The sequence below is a fragment of the Camelus dromedarius genome, chromosome 8 (assembly GCF_036321535.1).
Source record: "Camelus dromedarius isolate mCamDro1 chromosome 8, mCamDro1.pat, whole genome shotgun sequence".
Classification (NCBI taxonomy): domain Eukaryota; kingdom Metazoa; phylum Chordata; class Mammalia; order Artiodactyla; family Camelidae; genus Camelus; species Camelus dromedarius.
The window spans coordinates 76,242,474-76,256,269 of record NC_087443.1 but is presented as its reverse complement, the minus strand read 5'-3'; the positions used below and the strand labels follow the sequence as shown (position 1 = coordinate 76,256,269).

General features: G+C 49.0%; 1 protein-coding gene across 1 annotated transcript in view; it reads left to right on the top strand.

Moving 5' to 3' along the window:
• The window catches only part of CPXM2 (carboxypeptidase X, M14 family member 2), a 117,845-nt gene that overhangs the window by 84,576 nt on the left and 19,473 nt on the right, over positions 1-13,796 (top strand). The window contains exons 7-9 of the mRNA XM_031461941.2: positions 4,020-4,108; positions 11,671-11,794; positions 13,023-13,219. Coding sequence (XP_031317801.2) covers positions 4,020-4,108; positions 11,671-11,794; positions 13,023-13,219 — 410 coding nt within the window. The remainder of the gene's footprint in view (positions 1-4,019; positions 4,109-11,670; positions 11,795-13,022; positions 13,220-13,796) is intronic.

Genomic DNA, 13,796 nt, shown 5'->3' with positions numbered 1-13,796 from the left:
GAGCTGGTGCCTGATTTGGGATGCGAGGGGCGTGTCCATAGCAGTGAGCAGGCAGGGATGTTTGGGGTGTGTAGTTTTTCTAGGAACTGCGGTGACAAAGTACCAAAACTGGAGGGCTTTAGAATTTCAGGAAGTTATTGTCTGACAGTTCTGGAGAAGTCGGAGATCAAGGTGTAGCAGGGCTGGTTCCTTCTGAGGCTGTGAGGGAGACTCTGTTCCTTGCCTCTCCCCTGGCCTCCAGGGGTTTGCTGTCTAACTTGATCTTCCTTGGCTTGTAGCTTCATCACCCCGACCTCTGCCTCCATCGTCACGTGGTGTTACCCTGAGTGCTTCTCTATGTTCACACTTCCCCTGCTCATAGACAGTCCTATTGGAATGGGGTCCACCCTAATGATCTTACTGAAACTTGATTACCTCTGTAAAAATCTCTCCAAATAAGGTCACGTTCTAAGGTGCTGGGGCTTAGGATTCCAACATAACCATTTGGCAGGGTGGGGGGTGGACATAATTCAGCCTGAAATAGGCTCCATGAACAGCCCCACTGGGGCAGAGCAGGACTGTGAGTGGCTGAATAAGAGAAGTAATGTTGGGAGGATGGTGTTAGGCTCTGTGTGCCTCGTCTGAAGTTTGTCCGTTCCCGTACGAAGGTGCCCAGAAGGAGTTAGCTGGTTTTCAGGACATCTGACGTATGAAGCCAACTACACGAAAGGAAGCATCCAGAGCTCCATATGGGAGGATAAAGGCCTTGCAGACTGAGTCAGTCAGGACTTCTGCTGTTTCAAATGTCAGAAGTTCTACTCACATTAGCTTAAAGGGTGGGCTGGTGGGAGCGTGGGGGGAGGGATATTGTGGCTCACAGAAATGAAAATTCTGGGGGGCAGATCTGACTCTGGCTTCAGGCAGGAATAGGTCTGCCATCTCGGGGCCTTCTGGTGCAGTCAGGGCTCCCTTACCTTGCAGGCAGGGAGATTGGCCATTCACACCCCAAACTCATCCTCCATGGGAGTGACTCCCGCAGGAGAGAGGCCCCCCCTCTGTAGCTCTGGGAGGAAAGTCATCTTATCAGCCCAGCTTGCATCCTGGGATCCTGGGGTCATCTCTGAGCCAGCGATTTTGGTTAATTGGCTGGACTTGGGTTACACGCCCACACCTAGGAGTGCTGGCCAAGCCAATTCTGTCGGAACCATCTGGGATAGAGTCCCCACAGGAGAAAAGGATTCTTTTGTCTACAGAAGAAGGAAGGAGACAGTGGGTTTGACTAACTAATGGGCTGTGTCTGTTGACTCTGGGCCCTGGCGGGAGCGAGCCAGCAGGCCTGGCTGGGCTTGGTTCTCAGTCTTTACCTACAGTGCTGGGCTCCTGATAGGTTCTGAATGAGACATTATCCAATCCGAGTAAGTGGACAAGTAAATAAATACTTACTCCAAAGGCGGGAGACTGAGAGCGGTGAAAAATGCTCACCTGCGGTTCTGAGACTGTTCTGGAACTTCTTCCCCTGACCTTGGACAAATTAATTTGTCTCAAGGAAGGAGGGATGTTGCCACACATGGAGCTCTTTTGTACACAGACATCTGAGTTTTCCTTCAGTCCTTCTTAAGAACCTTCAAACACATACCTTGTGTTTGAAGACAAAAGGGGCTTTCCATAAAGAGTTTGGAAAGACACCCCTGGGGTTCGGGGGTGTTAAATAGGTCTTAGGAAAGAGCAGGTAGGCAAATTAAGTGTAAATTCATGGGAAAAAACTCTTTACCTTGGCTTTGAAACATACAGGTTTGGAGATCAAAGGGCAGGAGGCTTGCCCGAGGGTGTGGTCAGCCCACACTCCGCAAAGGAGAGAACCTGAGATATAACTGGGGGTCTCTGCCAAACCCGAATGGCTTTTGCCTTCTTTCCTGAACAGAAAGCCAGTCTGCCCGCCCACATGATTTCTCTTTCAATGGCGGTTATTTGTTTCTAACAGTGTCCGCCGGCAACCCTCTTGTGAATATTAAAGTCTTCTTGATGTTTGGCGCTACATGTGATTTTCAGCTTCTTGCACGTGGCCCCCTTTTCTCAAGGGTGAAGCCAGTCTTTACGTATACCCTGGCAGGCAGGTTCTGTGGTGGCATGAGCTAGGACTCCCTGCTCCCAATACCACTGGGAGCAAGTGTTCATACGTCCATCACCTGCCACTGCCACCGCCTCCAGAATTGTCCTTCAAGCCACGTGGATCAAACTGACAGCTGCTGTGGTTCCAACCTTACTTTGCTGGTTCCTGGGTTAGTACATCGCCCCGTCTAAAGCACCATGTCCTCCCTACGCTGGGGGGAGCTCTGGGCTGGCCAGGGTTTCTGGCTGCATGGAGGCGGAGCTGGTATGCCTGTTACTGAACCAGACTTGGGTCTGCTTACCCGTGCGAAGTAAAGCCAATCCACAGACACCGGGTTGTAGTGAAGGAAAGTGCAACGTTTACTGCAGGTGCCAAGCAAGGAGTCCAGGGAGCTAGTGCTCAAAAGGTCCGGACTAGTCAGCATCATCAACCTTCTGGTTCCAGTATCACCCACCTTCTGGGGTCTATGTGCTTGTGGGCAGCATGTAGTTAACTTCTTCCCCCTGGTGGGGGTTCCAGTATCTGCAAAACCACTCAAAGGATATGGTGCAGAATATTATCTATAGCTCTTGAGGACGAACTAAAATGTCCTTGACTTTTTTTTAATGGCTAAACTGTCATTATTTTGTCTTGCTTGGCTGTTTTCCTTTCTTTCTGCATTTTCTCACTTCTCTGATTCAATGTACTCTTTGGAACTGGGGGAAGGCCTAGGAGAGTGAAGAGGCAGGCAGAGGACATCGGGGTGGGGGTTCTGTCCTGGAAAGGTCCCACCGGGTCCTGCTCGGTTATAAGCCTGGCTGAGACTCTGTAAACCTCACTACTTTTTGTCAGGGCAGGAGAAAGTCCTCAGGGCCCACTGAATTGTCCCTTCCCCCTAATCCTCTTCCTGTTCCCAATCCCCTCCTTTCTTTTGAGTGCTCTTTGTTTTTGTAATTCTATAAATAATATAGGCTTATAAGAATTAAGAAAAATTCATTTTATATGGAAGAGAATCAAATCAAGAGTGGACATCTCCTCCCCAGTCCCCAGGGGACACCACTGTTAATACATCCTACTTATGTCTGTGAGGGTGGCTCGGCTCCAGCGAGGGCAAGCCCAGCTCCCGCTGGCTTAACAGTCCAGGGAATTCCTTATCTCATGTGATTGGAGGTCCCAAGGGAAGTCGGTGGGGCTCCAGGGTTGGTTAACTTCATAGCTCCTGATTTGGGGGTTCTCTCTGTCCTCTACACTGAAGAAATTCTCACTCACTCTTCTGCGCTGTTAAAGTCCTTCCCTTCAACCTGGACCATGAGGAGTGGCCAGGGGGTGCTGTGCTCTGACTGGCTTAGATCCGTCATGTTGAACCCCTGGAGCTGCGGGCATGAGGTCAGTTTCCAGAAGTGGAGCAGCAGGGACCCCCACACAACACTGGGCTTCTGTTAAGATGGATGAAAGTGGACTGGGTGCTGGGCGAGCAACTAATAGTGTACACCACACTTCTGGAGATTTCCATTTATCCGAGTGGTTGTGGTATTCATTCATTCATTAATTCATTAATTCATTAATTCATTCATTATTCCTTCATTCATTTAGTGTGATAGTTTGCCAGGCACATAATACTAACAATAAACCAGCAACGGAGGTACCAGGGTCTCCCTGTTTTGGGTGAAGACACCAAGGCAGAGATGGCCCCAGTGACTTACCCAAGGTCACACAGCACATGAGTAGGCGAGCAGAGATTGGAGCCAGGCATCCTGGCTCCAGGCCCATGCTCCCCACATTGGGGAGTTCTGACTCTTACGATGCTTCTCGAAAGTTGGCTCTCTCACCTCTGTGCAAATGTTAGAAGCTGGAGGTAGGGCTGTGTTCCCACACAAAGCCGGTACCTCACAGAACCACCACAAGTGACAGAATCATGTGAATGAGTTCAAAACCATATTTCTGTCCCTAGATCCAAATAACTATTATCACCGACGGAACGAAATGACCACCACCGACGACCTGGATTTTAAGCATCACAGCTATAAGGAAATGCGTCAGGTAAGGTCCGGATGTGTCAGAGAAATTTATCCCTCACCCAGAGGCACATAGGCATTGGTTTTTGTGTTTTTATGATTTGCTGAAGCCACAGTAAGTGCTTGTAGTTTCAAAGTTGAGGATGCCTCATTGGGGTTCAGGTCATCAGAGGAAGCCTCCCTCACCAGTAAATGATTGAAGCAGAATTCGGATCAGACTTTCTGATTTAATATGGTAGTTCTTCCTCCTGCGTGGTTGGTGGGAATGTAAATGGGTGCAGCCACTGTGGAAAACAGTATGGAGTTTCCTTAAAAAACTAAAAATAAAGCTACTAAATGGTCCAGCAATCCCACTCCTGGGTATATATCTGGAAAAAATAAAAACTCTAATTTGAAAAGACACATGAAGCTCAGTGTTCATAGCAGCGCTATTTACAATAGCCAAGATGCAGAAATAACCCAAGTGCCCATCAACAGACTATTGGCTTAAGAGAATATGTATATATGCACAGCGGAATATCATTCAGCCATAAAAAAGGATGAATATTGCCATTTGTAGCAACATGGATGGACCTAGAGAAGTATACTTATTGAAGTAAGATAAAGAAAGACAAATGTATGATATCACTTATATGTGGAATCTAAAAAATAATACACATGAATGTATATACAAAATAGAAACAGACTCACAGACATAGAAAACAAACTTACGGTTACCAGAGGGGAAGGGACAAATTAGGATTAACAAACTACTATACATAAAATAGATAAGCAACAAGGATTTACTGTAGAGCACAGGGAATTATATTCAATAGCTTATAGTAACCTATAATGGAAAATCATCTGAAAAAAGTATATGTGTAACTGAATCACTTTGCTGTACACCTGAAACTAACACAATATTGTAAATCAACTATATTTTTAAAAAATACCGTAGTTCTTAAGAATCACAGTATGTTTGAGTGGTATCACTGATGTAGGACGTTAGTGTCATATGCAGAGTTGAAGAAGAAAAAGGATCCAGAATACCACTGATAATAGTAACTGCAGGAAGCCCTCACTCGGGATGTACATCAGCTTCCCCACATTAGCAATTTCCCGGCATTAACGTGGTCAGTCCCTCTAACCATCCTAGGAGTGCGGAGCTGTTCTCGTCCTTACCTTCCCGGTGGGGAAACTGAGTCACCGGGGGACTGTACAACACTCTGCTTGTTACTCTGATTCTCTAATTCTCAGTATTAGAATCCCTGGGGGACGTTTGGAAAAATACCTGTACTTGAACTCTGCCTCGTTAAAGCAGCAGCCTTGGGAGAAAGGTTGGGGAAAAATTTTTTAAAGCTCTTCTTGTGATTCTAAGGCACAGGCAGATCTGAGACCAAGAGGTTGATATCTTATTAGAGTTCTTAGTGCTTTAGTACTAACAGGAGGAAGAGACATCCCAAATGAGATGGTCCCCAGACTTAATTACAGAAACCAAGTGATGCTGAGCTGTTGACAGCATTTGCATACTGGGTGCAGGAGGGAGCGGGGACCACGCGTTTAGGAGGAGGAGCTAAAAGAGCAGCCCCTGTGCTGAGCGCTCTGCTTGTGAAATCCTGTTCAGTGTTTGCCCCCAGCCTGGTGCTGGAAAGCACAGGGAAATGCTGGCAAATGAGAAATCCTTAGATGGCTAAGACTCTGTTTGAAGAGACAGAACAAACAAAGAAATATACTCATCAAATATGTTTGATGAACAAGGGTTCACCATGGCCAAATAACTGTGACTCAAATGAGGGCTCAGAGGTGCTAAGGGAAGGGACCAGCCACGCGGTACAAGGACAGGAGATGCGCCTGAGGTCGGAGCAATTAGGCTGAGCCGTGAGGCCTGCTCCCAGGCAGTCAACAAAGCCAGTTAGTCTCGGTGTCATTTAATCTGAGATCCTCACACACAGCTTTCCAGACACCTGTCAGCACAGACTTGGAGGTGGGACGTGCTAAAGAAATTGTCTTGCTCTGCAGAAATCAGGATAATGTGCTTGGACTTGAGGTCTGTGAGTCATCCCTGCCGCTCCCCACTGTCGGGCCTTGATGTGACTCTGCTCACCATGCCATTTGATGAAGCACTTGTGTCTTAGCTTTGCTCAGTGAACATCTCAGGACATCTTCTCTGCCCAGAAATTAGAAAAATATTAACTCAGTTGGTGCAGTTAACGTCAAAAGCAATGTGTCTAAATGCATTTGAAATGAGCTAACTGCACAGCGGGTCTGGGTCGCTGATATCTTTAAATAGTTGTCCCGCGTGGAGAATGGGGCTCTTCCCATACAGGGAGAGCTAGCAGATGGGCTTCATTACCCCGGGGACTCTGGTCGCCCCCACTCGGCAGATGTGGGCGCTCAGAGGCACTTGGGGGTGATGGATGCAGCCCCTGCAGGTGACACTGGGTGAGCTCTCTGATGTCCCAGGACCCCACAGCACTCCCCCGGAAACTGTCCGGAGTTGGGTGGGAGGGTCTGTCAATCCTGAAGAGTGTTCAAACCAGAAGTGATTTGCCATTTGGCTTCCTGGCTCCTGGGGATGGCGGTGAAGCCAGCACTTTTAACAATTCCCTGTATGGAGTCTGCTAGATTGCTGTAGAAATCTTTCTGCTTTAGGAAGAAAATGTGAGTTTATCCTAGGATGGAGAGAGACAGTCACAAAAAAACAACAAAATGAGAAGCAGACGCAGGAGCAGGAAGTGAGAGGAGAAAGCAGAACAGCTATTGCATTGGAGGGGAAATCGTGAGAATGTGAGTGACTCTTGTGTGCAAGAAATATTTCAAGAGCGTCGACTTATATGACACTGTTCTCCCGGTAAGGGGAGCCCCAGGGGCTGGGGGGTGGAGGGGAGGAGACAGTGGCATAAACTCTGGTGATGTGAGGCAGAGAGAGTTAATTGGTCGGCATGCCCAAGGCCTCCACAGCGTGTCACCGCTTCTCATGGCTTCGTCATCTCCGTGTCCACGTGTGCTGTGCGTTTCTTCCTCATCTGGGACCACAAGGGCAGAAGCTCTGTCATTTTACCTTAAATTCATGATGTGTCCTGGATACCTGTGTACATCTGAGGTCGTTACAAGGGAGATATTTGGGGAACAGGAGGGAGAAGTGAGCAGCATGGTTGGCCACAGTTGGGAAGGGTTGGGGGTGCAGACGAGGTTGGCTGTCACCCAGGGCCTGCAGCGGGCAGAGACGGACAGAGGGGTGCTCTGAGCAGCAAGGACCGGGAGGGCCAGCGTGTGTCGGTGGAGGGAGCGCGTGTTTCTGGGGCAGCTGGCAGTGCCGGGAGAGGAGGCTGGCTGCGTGCTGGGAGAGCATCTTCTCCTGAGTCTGAGAACTTGGGGGTTCTCTCTGTGAGCAGAGCTGTGTTCGGGGACCTCCATCTGGAAGTTGTATGACCTGTAGACTGGTGACCTCTGGCTCTGTCCCCAGGAGAGGGATGCGGTGGACTGGCCAGTCCCAGGTCTCCCCGATGAGTAGGGAAGAGAGGGGGTCCTAGTGTGCTTCCTGGGGGGTGGAATACCATCCACAATGGGAGAAAAGAAGTGGCTCTGAGGAAAGGGTAGAGATTTGACTTTGGTTGGGGGCCTGGCGGTGTCAGGTCCCAAGTGCTCAGGAGGTCTGGTTGGCTGGCTGATAAGCAGTGTGCGATGCAGTAGAAGGAAGTCAAGTAAAGACGTGGATTGGAAGGCAGGCAGCCAGTGGTTCTGACTTGCAGGCAGCTAAGGCTGCTCGTGGGCAGTGGGCTGTGTTGCCGCTGAGCTCCTGACCTTGCGCGTGGGTGACGGGCAGGAAGCCAGGGCAGGACCACAGGCTTGCGGATCCAGACAAGCCAGCTCCTTGCCCCTGGGATGCCTCCTACCTCGGCTCTCTCCCTCCCCGCTCTCTCTGAAATTCCTTTTGACCTGATCAGATGCATTGTCTGTTTCTCAGGCAAATGAGTCAAGATGATGGAAGAGGAGTTTTTCTCTTCTCCCCTCTTTATTTTATTAAACATTTTAATTCATTGGATGAACAACCTTTTATCCATATCAAATGCAAAGCAAAAGTCTCAGGGTTAATCCTCCATGAACTCACTGCCCTCAAGAATCAGCAGTTTACTTGTTCCCCTATTTCTAGCCACGGTTTGAATTTCTCTGTTCACAGAATTCGTACGATTTTGATCAGAGGATGGTTACAGCTTTGCCCCAGGTTTTCTCAGTTAACCTGGGATCAGTAGCCAGGGCTCATGCTGTCTTCATAATTGTCATTGTAAGGCTACAGGATGCTCCAGTGAGTGGGTGCATCATGGTTTTCTCAGCTACTTTTCTGCTCTGGAGCATCTGGGTAGCTCCCCATTCTTCATGACTACTGAGAGAGGATGAAGCATGCCACAGCAAGTATCCTCATGCATGTAATTGACCGTTCCTTATGAAAAATGTCCCCGATGTGTAGCTAGAAACTGAATTACTAAGCAAGGAGCTCTTTCCTCTGTCTCCTTCAAGACAGGAGAGATGCAACAAAGCCTGGAATCCAGTAGCTCCCAGGATGAGATTTACTCCCACCTCAGAGATGAGGAACCAGTCCTGAGGACGCTCAGAGTCTTACAAACCTCTCTACTCTGTAGGGCAGTGTTTCTCAACCATGTTTCCTTACTGGCCCTTTTTAGATACTTTTTTAAATTACCCATTATACTCATTATATTAAATGCTAGGGCTTAAGATTTTGTAGGGTAGGGCTGAGCTTTGGAGGATCACAAAGCATTGTAATAGCCAAGATTAGGAGCCCCCAAGAGCCAATTTTCCCCTCCTTTAGGGTGATGTCGCCCCTGTTGAGAAAGCTTGCTTTCAGGCCATAAAGAAAATTCTGTTCCTTTCTCTCACTTTAAACATCAAGACCCAAACATTTGCTAATAAGACCTAAACTCCAAAAAATCCTTTTTGACCCTTTTTGGGAATAAGCAAAGTGGGTCACCACCTGGGTCTTTGACGGTGCTGGTGGCCACCAGAGAACCCCTGCCTGGCATACCTTCCTGTCTTCAAATGCCCGTGTTCTTGTTCTTATGAATGGAAAAGATGCTTGTGATACCACAACACAAGGAAAACGTGACTGGCGTAAAAATACCACAAGAGTATAAACAGGTGACTCCGATGACTCATGGCCGAGAGTCACCCCATCCCGAGAGACTGTATCCACGGCTAAGTGTGCATCCAAGGGAAGATGCTATGTATCCTTTTCCAGTGTCAAGGTCATGATCTCTGGCATTTTTCCAGCAGCTCATTGAAAAGGGAAGGAGGGTAGGTATTCAATGACAGCTGGGCTCTGTGCTGAATGCTTGTGTTGATCCCTGAGTTAAGGATGAGCTGAGCTCTGTGTCTGCAGAACTGGTCATTGATCTGACATGCTGATCAGGATTTGCCGAAGCCTAGGCTGGCAGCTGAGGATGACCGTGCGATCAGCAGGGACTGGTATGCGAGGCCCCAGATCAGATGGTGATTGTGCTGTGGCCGTCTTTCAGAACAGTCACCCTGTGCAGCAGACCAGAGAGGCAGCTGGGTGTGCTGGTTCTCACTGCTTTGCTGCGCCTTCATGGACAGATAAGAACCCCAAGAGTCCAAAGCCCTGGCTCCACCTGGTACCAGTTGGGTATCCCTCAGAACCTCAGTCTCCATACCTGTAGAATGGGGACAGTCCCCTCTGCCTTATCTGCCTCAGTGGTGAGATTCAGTAGAGAAGCAGAACTATTGCTGCCATGGTCAACATTACTAGTGACATTATTACTGGTCTCTTGTTGAAACATGGCGCTCCTCATAGGTGGCTCCACGTCAGCCCCGCAGCAGGTCTCCCTCGCGGTGAGAGGGGCGGAAGCTGTGTTCATCTTGCTTGCACGTGGTTTCTCCACTGATGGTGGGTTTCTGCCTCTGCCCTCTTGTGAACGAGAGTCCTTTAGAGTCAGCTTTCTCTTTCTCTCACCTGGACAGTGTAACACACAGTGAGTTATCCTAAAATGAAGCATGTTTCCCCTCCCTGAGGCCATAGGAGAATGAGACCCCACATGCCTGAGCAGGGCTGCAGCTGTCACACCTTGTAGGTGTGTCCTAAGGGCAAAATGCCAGCAGCAAGAAGTCCCTCTGTTCCTTTAGAAATACTCCCGGCTGCTCTGAGAACACACCTCCCTCCCGCCAGGCAGTGCAGGAGGCTGTGTTAGGAAAGATGAACAGCCATATGATTTCGCTCCATCAGAAATTCTTCATGATACCAAGTTTCCAGTTCTCATAGATTTTAAACCTAACCATAACATTTGTGACAGATTTGTTTGTTTACAATTTACAAGGAGATTTTATGGATCATTCAGTTGATCGAGGATGTTTTGAAAGATGGTAAGAGCCCGCCCAGGCCCACGCCGTCCCTCTGTGGGCCACGACCTTCCTCTCGGCACCACCAGCCCAGCTCCCGCTCATCTTGCAAAAGGATGAAGCCCTCCCCGCTGGGCACCCGCCCACCCACTGCCCTGGCTGGGATGTCCTTTCCCACTGCTTCTGTGGCACCGAGCTTCCCTCCTGGTCTCTGACACAGTCACGAAGGTGTCTCCTGAACGTTCCCGCCCCCACCACGGGGAAGTGTGGCTAAGCTGGCTGAGATGGCCTTGGAACCAGAGCTAGACAGTTTCATGCAGAAACTCAAGGCGACTCAAAAGCTCACTCACAGGCACCTGCTTAGAGATGGGAGGCACGGCAGCCTCTGGCGAGGGTGTCTCTGTCCTCCCCTGCCAGGGCGACATATGCTCCTGCAGCTGGCAGACCCTCCTCCCCTCCTCTGGCCGCTTGTCTGACGAGCTTGACCGAGCGTCAAAGCAAAATTCAGGAACCGACACCCGCATGTTTTACTCCCTCGTGGAAGCCTGCCCCCCGGCCCTCTCCCTGCACGACTCCTGTCACCCTGGCCTCCTGGGCCCTATGCGCCGCATCCGCGCAGCGGTGACGGGATGTCTCCGCCCCTGTGCTGCGGGCTCCCGGGCGGGGAGGTGGGGTGGGGGCGGTGGGTGTCTCCTCCGCCTGCCATCATACATGCTCATTCAGTTGTAAGAAAAAAGTGATATTCAGGAATAAATGTTTATTTAGGCAAAGATATAGAGAGAAAAGGCTCAGTCTGTCCCTTATAAGACCTGCAGTCTAATGAGGGGACAGTAGGAAGGTGGGAAACTGAAGTGAAAAGGTAATACAGCCATCCAGGGAGGTGATACCACAGCCAAGGGAGGTGATACCACAGCCAAGGGAGGTGATTCCAGCACCAAGGGAAGTCATGCTACCACCAAGGGATATGAGACCAAGGAGGTGTCACTCCCACCAAGGGAGGTGATACCACCCAGGGAGGTGACACTACAGCCCAGGAGGTGATAAACACAAGCAGGAGGCGCTGGAGGCCGGGGCAGAGGGGGCAGGAGGTGGGCATTCCAGGCAGAGGGCCAGCACTGGTGTGTGGGAGGGTGGGGACAGCCAGGGGCTTGTGGGAGGGGGCTGTCTTCCTGAGAGCTCCGCCCTCTTCAGTGCACAGCCATCATTGCCTACAGCCTTAAATCTTGTCTTGTGTCTCAGTTGATGAAGGTGGTGAATGAAATGTGCCCCAACATCACCAGAATTTACAACATCGGCAAGAGCCACCAGGGCCTGAAGTTGTACGCCGTGGAGATCTCCGACCACCCTGGAGAGCACGAAGTCGGTGAGGCTGCCCCTCAGCAATGCCCCTGACCCTTCATGTCCGGTGCTTTCTTAAAGAGTGCGGAGGTGGCTCACCCTGTGAGAACATTCACGAAACAGAGTGGGAGCTGTCCACGCACCCGCTCTCACAGACAGGTTCTGCAGATTTTGGTTCGGTGAACCCTCACTTTATGACATGGGCTGTCAAGTTATTTAAGCTAGAAATACCCTCCTTTTCTCCAAATGGACCATACTTAATTCTGTTCTCCATCTCTGAGACCAGTCACACTAACCCAAGAAGAAAATGCCTGGCGATGGTTAGGACAGAGTTCTTTTCCAGGAGAAAATTCTGGGCTCCCTGGTCATTAATGGCTCAAGTTTGAGGTGGTTCCCTTAATTTTTTTTTAAAATTCCAATCCTGTTTTCAGCCATTTCTCATTTAATCACTCCCCAAACTATGTTAGCCTACAGGTCTTGGAGGGGTGGGTAGTACTCAAAGATATTTCTTTTTGGTAAAATTGCCAGCCCTTTAGAAATCCACTGAAATTTAAATGCAGAGATTTGTCTGATTCTCTCAACGTTAACATTCATCAGAGTTTCAGGAGTTGCTCTCAGGAGATTCTTTTAAAGGGTAAGGGCTTTATATCTGTGGGTAAAATCACATTTCCTCAAAAGCAGTAGATTTGCCAGCCAGGAAAGCAGAAGTGGCAGCTCATGCCCAGCGCTGAGAAGTCCCAGCACTGAAAAAGCTGAGCTTTGAAGACAAGCTGAAAGGCAGCCCCCGCTGCACAATTCCCCCATTGCTGACCTGCCCTGACTCTAATATCTGCTCGTGTTTATTCATCTTCGTGTCCGTGTCAAATTGAACACCAAGTTCTTTTTGAGAAAAATAATTGCCTCCCCAAAGAGAAAAGTAATTGCTGTGACTTGTGTTTTTGTTTGTTTTTGCTATGCCTCGTGTTTAATTTGTAAATTTTAAACTAAACACTGTGTTATTTTATCTACTCATACTAAGATAAGAGAAAACCGCCCTACCCTGCGGTTTGTGTCATCTGAGATTTTTCTAGCTGACTCTCTGGGAATTAATAAAAATGGTAGTGATATAGTCGTGTTGATTTGAAAGAACAACTAGGGCTAAAATTGTAAGTTTCTATTATTCAGAGAATTTTTCCCCCTAATACAATGTGATTAGTACTGTTTTGCTGTAGGCATCCGTATGATCCTGTGTTTTTTCCCATCTCCGAGTAAAGGTGAGCCCGAGTTCCACTACATCGCGGGGGCCCACGGCAACGAGGTGCTGGGCCGGGAGCTGATGCTTCTGCTGATGCAGTTCCTGTGCCAGGAGTACCTGGCGGGGAACGAGCGCATCGTCCACCTGGTGGAGGAGACCCGCATCCACATCCTCCCCTCCCTCAACCCCGACGGCTACGAGAAGGCCTATGAGGGGGTAATGGCCTGCTCCTCCCGCCCCACCTGGCAGCTAGGCCCGGCGGTGCAGCGCGCTGCGCCGGGAGCTGATCTGAATCCCGCGTGACCAGTTATCTTTCTGAGTGCCTTTCTGCTGAGTCAGGGAAGCCCACGAGGCTTATGAAAGGTGCACAGCAGTAACTGAGCATTATGGGGACCCTGAGAGCCGGACGCACTAACAGACTGAAGAAAATGACCACAAACAGCGATACTGCTATAGATACACAATAGGAACAATAGAATGGAATAGTAATGCCACCTAACATTGACAGAGCGCTTCATCAAGGCGCGTTCTAACCTCGATTATTGCCTACAGTCCTCTCATCAGTTCTCTGAGGACAGCTGTGTTTATTATTCTGGTATATTGTTTATAGTTCATATTCTAATTATGACATCGAATTTTTAAAGGTTATAGTTTTGTCTAGAATATACTTATGTATAAAACTGTGTATGGAATACAGCTAGTATAAGGCTGTATTGTGTATTCATAATTACACATATCACAATATCTGCGAATAAAATAGAAGACTATACTTAACGGCACCTATCGAATGCAA